General features: G+C 41.2%; 1 protein-coding gene across 1 annotated transcript; it reads right to left on the bottom strand.

Moving 5' to 3' along the window:
• Positions 1-30: 30 nt before the first annotated feature.
• On the bottom strand, positions 31-7322 carry alg3 (ALG3 alpha-1,3- mannosyltransferase). Its single transcript, XM_080521511.1, has 9 exons — positions 7122-7322; positions 5780-5879; positions 5322-5469; positions 3298-3458; positions 3047-3167; positions 2765-2970; positions 2068-2143; positions 1758-1903; positions 31-1240 (listed from the first exon to the last, which is right to left on the bottom strand). Exons 1-9 carry the CDS (start codon positions 7312-7314, stop codon positions 1057-1059), a joined length of 1335 nt encoding a protein of 444 aa, XP_080377637.1. The 5' UTR covers positions 7315-7322; the 3' UTR covers positions 31-1056.
• Positions 7323-7618: the final 296 nt, after the last annotated feature.

Genomic DNA, 7618 nt, shown 5'->3' with positions numbered 1-7618 from the left:
ACACCGTTAGCAACTAGTGACTATAGAAGCCTTCGTATGGGGAAATAAATCCTATCATGTACTTGATTCACTTTGTGGCATTCTAACTTTGCACACCATACTGAGTTGCCTTGTTTCCTCTTTCTGCTTGATGCAATCACAGTAATGCCTTTGATGATGTGAATGGATATTGTGGAGTCCAGGTTTCAGCGTGTTGTACCTCTAATGTACTACGAAGCCAAAAGTGTAACCACACACAAAGATGATCTGGATTTCAGGATGATCGTTTAATAAACTAATTCACTTAATGAATGAAGCCGTTGTTGGACAATAAAATATTTATGTGCAGTAATGTGTGAGAGTGAGAGTGAGAGAGAGAGTGAGAGAGTGAGAGAGTGAGAGAGTGAGAGAGTGAGAGAGTGAGAGAGAGTGAGAGAGAGAGAGAGAGAGAGAGAGAGAGAGAGAGAGAACCATATTTCAGTCTGTTGCATATTTTTCACATTAAATCAAGCTGTGGCTCAAAACAGGATGACATTCATCAAAAAATATTTCCATCTGATTGTCTTATCAGTTTACTTTTACAAAATACTCCTACAGGGCAACAGGCCTAATACAGAATTCCTTGAAAGCTATTTTCATTTGTTTCATTCCATCTCTTGTCCTAATACAAACTGCCAGGTGTCTGTGCACATATAAAAGTTAACAGAGCATGAAAGCACAGAAAAGTAGTAAGCCAAAGGAAATATGGAGAGAATGAAGTTTTTAACACAAATAGAAATAAATCCCATGTAAAAAAAACCAAAACATTTCCACACAGTAAAGCATTTAAGATTTCTCCACTTCTCCTTTAAACTGTGTGAAAATGAAACCTGAGAATCAAGATTTTCTCATCTCTTTGACTGCAGGTTGATACTCTGTGCCGATCAGCCTGATGGCACCTTTCACTTTGAGCAGCAAGCGGAGATGAGAAGCTTTAAATGGCTCCTGAACAATCCAGCCAGAGGATTCCCTGTGCAGCCGAGCTGCGAGCAGGACGGAGGCCGTTTGTCTGCAGCTCCCGCTCTGATCAGCTGTGCCTCACTGGCGTTTGTCCTTGCCAGATGTTTGTTGCAGTTCTCCTGGAGTGGAGGCAGAGGCCAGAGGTGGAGCCAGCCACAGACAGAGGAGGAGGATGAAGTGACAAACGTGAAGAGCAGCCGAGCTGCTGTTGGTGGACGGATACGTGTTCCACGAAAGTTCGATCAGACCCAGAATCAAAACCCTGAATGAAAAGAAGAAAAAAAACAAACAAGTGCTTTTCACTGACCGGTAACCAATGTGTGTGTGTTCACAAACGCTTGTCTGTGTGTCGAAGGCCCGTTCACACAAAATATTTTCGAGTGAAAACGCAAAACTTTTGTACCATTTTGAAGGTGGGCCACAGAGCGACCGAAAAACTCTTATTTTGAAAAGGCTCCTGCTCCATCTCCTTGTAGATGGCGGAGGCGTTGATATTGTGCATGCACACCATGGTTGTAGTAAATATTTCTTCTGAGCATGCCTAAGTCGATAGAAATCACAGCTCCAAAGTGTCATGACTCCCAGTTCACATTCTCCTGGTATTTGGTAGATTAATTGTCGACTGTCGACATAATGACAATCTGTCCATAGGAATGTCTGTGTACTCCAATTGAAAAACAAAAATACAAAACGATGCATTTTCAGTTGAAATGTCTTGTGAATGGGGCCTAAAACAACAGAAGAAAAATGGAGGTGGTAGGATTGCAAGTCCCTCCTACCGGAGCAGGTGTGGCAGCTTCTTGACTCCTTCACTCCACAGCAGGTAAGGCAGTGTGTGGAAGTACCACACATAGAACTGGTAGTGCAACGAGCGGCTGAAGCACATGCCGATGAAGTTGGAAGTGAAGAGAATCAGCACGATCTGTGATCATTGGGTTAAGGCCCTCGGCAGACGGCGTAACGGCCGAGTCACAGCGTCGACAGTAGTGACAGCTTAAAGGCCCGTTACTCTGAAATGCCCTGGCGAGAACAATGAGCCCTGGTCAGAGTCGCCATGCAGGCGAACACTCAGCTTAACAAAAGGATATGATCCACAGTCACTTTCTGAGCCGGGACGGTCCTCTGGCTGGGCTCCTTCAGGAGCTCAAAGACATTTTGTCCTGGTCTGGTGCAGGGGGGGGGAGAGGTTATGAAGCGGTGACAGCATTTCCTGACAGTTTGTATTAAAAAGTCAACCAGTCAGAGACCAAGAGCCACAAAAATGAGCCTCACTACACACGTGGACCTACAAACCAAATCTCTCTCACACGAACACGAAACGATATAAAATGAAGATCAGCTAGACCAGTTAGATCAGCTAGACCAGCTCAGGAAATAAATCGAAGAGTCCCACATTGACATGCAAAGAGCTCATGAGCCACAGGTTGGCCACCCCCGATCAAGGCCATTGTGTCTGGTAAATCATTTCACATGTGAGTAGTAACATACGTAGAAAGCTTTTCCCACAGAAGCTCTGCTCCTCATCCCACAAATACAATTTCTTACAAATGTGAAATTAGTTCAAAGGAAAATGTCCAAACGTTCTAACAATATAGAAGTTGTATAGCCAAGCTATAGCCATTGTTACGAGATAAATAAACTACTAAACACACATTTCCTAATTTCTGTGTGTTGATTAGAATAATACAAGTGGAATAATTACGATACAGAGTAGATATCAGTAAAGTGAGATGAACAGAAAGGTCAATAGGATTAGAGATGCTGTGATGTAAACTCGTCTTCTCACCTTTTCCAGCGGCGCAGAGCAAAAAGTAGCAATGTGAGCAGGTGAGCCGTGAGCAGCAACAGGTGGAAGTAACGGTTTAAGAAGAGCCATTCTGGAAGGAAACGCCAGTTTACCGTCCACTTGAACATGAACTGACGACCCAGATCAAAAGCTCGGCTCACGTAGCCAACAGGGTTGTCCAGGAGGAAAGGAAGGCCCAGCAGAAGCTGTGGTGGAGATCAAGGATGAGTGAAGTACGTGCGTGCGTGTGTGTGCGTGTGTGTGTGTGTGTGTGTGTGTGACCTGTATGCCCGCACACAGCAGAAGCTTCGGGATTGTCTTGAGGAGGCCAAAGTCCATCAGGAGAATGAAAAATAATCCAGGAGCAAAAAGCAGCACGTTCATTTTCACAGAAACAGCTAAACTGTCAGAAAGACAGGAAGAGTTCAAAGGTCATTATGTTGCTTAAATCTTTATTGTTTGACCAAATACTGGCGACATAAGCATTTATTACACTTTGGCACCCGTCTGATGAGGAAGGAGTTCATACTTGCCTATAAAGAACGCAGCCCAGAGTCCAGTTTCCATCCATGAAGAGGTTTACAGCTGCAAACAGCAGCATCATGACCACTGGATCATTGAAGAGACGCAGGACAAAGATGGAGTGGATCCGATAGGACGCACAGCACACAAAGAAGAATACGTATGGAGGAACCTACACAAACAAATACATTTTATTCATCGTCACAGTCTGATTGACTGATAATCCCAATCAAATAAACAATGTCATTAAGAAACTTGTTCAAGTAAAAGCATGGATCAGGAGTACTAGAAATAATGGTGAGGCTCAAACAGTCCACATCTCAACATTGTGGAGTCCATTTGGTATTTCATTTGAATCAAACCGTATTTAATCAGGTAATCTGGTAGAGACACATCTCATTTACATGGGGCAGAAAACTATTGACAAGACGTTACAGAGACAGAATAAGGACATCATGTTTTACAAATTCTACATTGTTTCAAAGACTCAATACAAACAATAACCAGACTTTCTCTTTTTGTTTCTCACGATTAAACAACTAACCCTTCCTCCTCTTCCTAATATGGGCATGTGGGCGGAGCCAGTCCAGCTCCCTGAAATCCAGCAGATACTGAATGAGGCTCAATGGTTGAATATTCAACTGGATGAAAATCAAGGACAAGCTGGATTTGGGGCAAAAAAACTTTGAATTACCGTATTTTCCGCACTATAAGGCGCACCTAAATACCTCACATTTTCTCAAAAGCTGCCAGTGCGCCCTATAACCCGGTGCGCCTTATATATGGAAGAATTGCTCTACTCGAGACTGCTATTTGACAGCTGAAGAACCAGAAGCTTTTATTTTGACAACTCTAGCTTCGCAACCGGATCTTCAGAGCGGACGACACTCCACACAACACCTTCATCACTCATGGTTGCACACCAACATTCTAACAAACCAAAATAAACTAGATGAAATAATGACTCCCTAAACTGGGGAACAAAAACACATAAACACAACACCAAGCCCAACAACAACCCACAATAACCTCCAACAACACAAAACATGAATTCCCATCATGCCTTGCATCCTGAGCTCCTCAGTGCAGCCGATAGCTGCAATGAATTATGGGAGTTTCTGTTTGTGGTGTTTTAAATGCAATTATTGGGGATTATATTTGGTTTGTGGTGTGGGTAATAATTGTGTTGTGTTGTGTTTTTGTTGCTTAGTTCATGTAGTTTAGTTTATTACCGGTAGTTGTAAGTTGTCAACCAGCAGTGAAGAAGGTTTTGTGTGTAGTGTCCTCCTGGCATAGGCTGCAGGTAGGACTATCAAAATAAAGTGCGTGCACCTCTCTGGGTGTTAGAATCAGTGGAAAATGTAACCTAATGGCTTTGAGCTATAAAGGTTGTTGACCACTGGTCTATTCCATGCGCCTTATAATGCGGTGCGCCTTATATATGAACAAAGTTATAAATTATGTCAATCAATGTAGGTGCGCCTTATAATCCGGTGCGCCTTATAGTGCGGAAAATACGGTAAATGTTTTTGGAAAAAAATAAGAACCATGTGGAAGTGTTGAAAAGTTGTGTGATATGACTGCTTTAAAGAAAAAGTAACAGGTCTGTGAGAGCGATAATTCTCTCTTGTTCGCAGGTGCCAAATACTTACTTTACCCAAGAATTTACAAATAAATTCTTTAAAAATCATACAACATGGTTTCTTGGACTGCTTTTTCACATTCTGTCTCTCACAGTTAAAGTGAACCCATGATGAAAATTACAGACCGCTCATCTTTTTAAGTGGGACAACTTGCATAACCGGTGGCTGCCAAACAGTTTTTTCCACCTCTATCACCATAGTGGAAGCAAGAGGCTGTTTCTGTGTGATAACATTAAAGAAAATAAAAACATTTATATTTTTGAAAGTTTTGCAAAGTGCTGTCAATCTTCCACCATTTGGCCATTTTAAACTCAGGAATACATCATAAATGCCCAATATATTCACAGTTGACAAGGCTGCGGAAAGTTGTTTGGTGACATTTTAAGACTAACCTTCTTTGTGCGATGGTATATCCTGAAGACCAGCAGCAATGTAATGAGGTAGAACACAGTGAAAATGTACTGGCCCAGACGGATGTTCACCCCACGGCTGGTGACGTAGTACAGAGCTGCAAAGATGTAGACAAATCCAGCCGGGTACCTGCAAGGACATAGTGGAAGAAACATTAAATTTTCACAGGACATGACATGCATACTTTTCATAACAATAACTCCTTGACCATTTAAGATTAAAAAATAAATACAAAATACTACAAAACAGATATATAAAGGTTTCCGTCATTCTCACAGTGCCCATCTAAAAAAAATACTAAAAGTTAAAGTTATCTTGTGACAAAAATGGTGTTGAAACACTAACTCATGACATATTTTTGGCAATTCAACAGCCATAAAATACAAATGAATCAAGTCAGGCTTTAGACCTGAATCACTGAAGGTCTATTGAAACTCACACCAGAGGTCCAGTTTCTCCTTTCAACTGGGTATAGTCATACGTCCCGTTGAGGACTCCCTCCACTTCGTCCATGTACGCTTTCCAGTCTATCTCGGTGTCTGCCATGAATCACATGAACAAAAGAAAATGTAGTCACAGATGATTTGTCTTATAAAGCTCAGAAATCAGATGCAATATAAATTGAACCAAAGTGCCAAGCGAGTCCAACATGTACACTTAATAAAAAAATAATTTATGCAGTTTTTCAGTTTACATATGGGAAATATGTTTGATTAACATGAGCATATTAGGTTTCTTGTTGTTACATGGTTCATTCTAATACACGTTCAGATGTGAATAAATGGGATTCAACATACTTAATATGAATAGATGGAAATTTGTGACATGGCTAAATTGCATTAACTCAACAAATTATTTTTGTTGGTGTGGAAATGACTGAGAATGTTTTTTTCATTGTAGTGGTTAACATTTCACAGTTACAATGCCCCTGGCCTGAGTGTGATGGCCAATAGATCAACAAAATAATTATATTTGAAACTTTCAATTCGCTAAGGAAGTTAAAAAAATCCTTTTTGTTGACTCCTGTGACAAGTTGCCAGACAAACAACAATGTGTCCATGTACAATACTTTAAATATAATTTCAAATTGTGAGTCATTTTATTTAGTTCAGGACCTTCTGTGTGTACACAGATAAGCTGTGATGGCAGATGATAATTTGATGAGCTGGGTCTGGGACAAGGTTGTAAAGAGTCATTTATGTACCACAGTCCTGTAAATCTACTTGTTATTTTTGAAATACACTTGTCGATAAATGACTTATTTGAGATAAATTGCAAAACAGGGTCAATCTGTGTTCTGTTGAGAACAACAATGCACAAGTGATTAAAAGTTTAATCAGATGGCATTAACGGCACTTGTCATTAATAATCTTTAACTTAACTTGAATACATGCATTTCATTCACCAATTTCCTATTGGAGCACAATTTCAATACGTCGTTTTGAGCTTGGAAAACGAGCTCCCCCCCCGCGTTGTACGCTTGAATGCTTTCTTTTTTTAATTAAATAAATCAATTTACACAGTAGAAAATTACACAAACTCACTTAAAAAAAATTGTTTTTTTTTCTTAAGAGCTGTTGGGGCAGTTTATTTAAAAAACATGTTTAAATTAGTAAACAGCTTTTAACGACATGTCAAGGGGAACCTTTGCTGAAATAAGTGCCTGTACGTGCCTTTTGACAGGCGAACGCGGTGAGTCTGCTCGCGCTCGTGTCTTAGCACGCGCGCGAGCATTGACATGGTGAAACACTGTAGCATGCTAACAAGCTGCAATCACTTACACGCTACTTTCTGAATGACCCACACGTTGATCCCGATCTCCAGAAACCATAACACTGACACAACCAGTAACGTGTACTCCGCCCTGAAGAGGACGACGTGTTTGTCCTGCCAGACTGTGCGGAGCTTCCCCCACAGAGGGGTCGTGGAGCCCGCAAGGGAGGCCGTAGCCTTTCTCCGCACACCTCCTGCCATGTTCACTGGTCGTGAGGCCTCAACTGACGCAGCGACGTCCCGTGACGTAGCACGTTGAGTGACGCTGCGACGTTGCATGCCTGAAAAAAAAAAAAACAACAACTATGTGTCTCGTCTGCCTAAACCAAAGAAGAAGAAGAAGAAGAAGAAGAAGAAGAAGAAGAAGAAGAAGAAGAAGAAGAAGAAGAAGAAGAAGAAGAAGAAGAAGAAGAAGAAGAAGAAGAAGAAGAAGAAGAAGAAGAAGAAGAAGAAGAAGAAGAAGAAGAAGAAGAAGAAGAAGAAGAAGAAGAAGAAGAAGAAGGAG

The sequence above is a fragment of the Blennius ocellaris genome (genome assembly GCF_963422515.1).
Source record: "Blennius ocellaris genome assembly, contig: SCAFFOLD_60, whole genome shotgun sequence".
In the NCBI taxonomy this organism is placed as follows: Eukaryota; Metazoa; Chordata; class Actinopteri; order Blenniiformes; family Blenniidae; genus Blennius; species Blennius ocellaris.
This window is presented reverse-complemented; position numbering and strand designations above follow the sequence as displayed.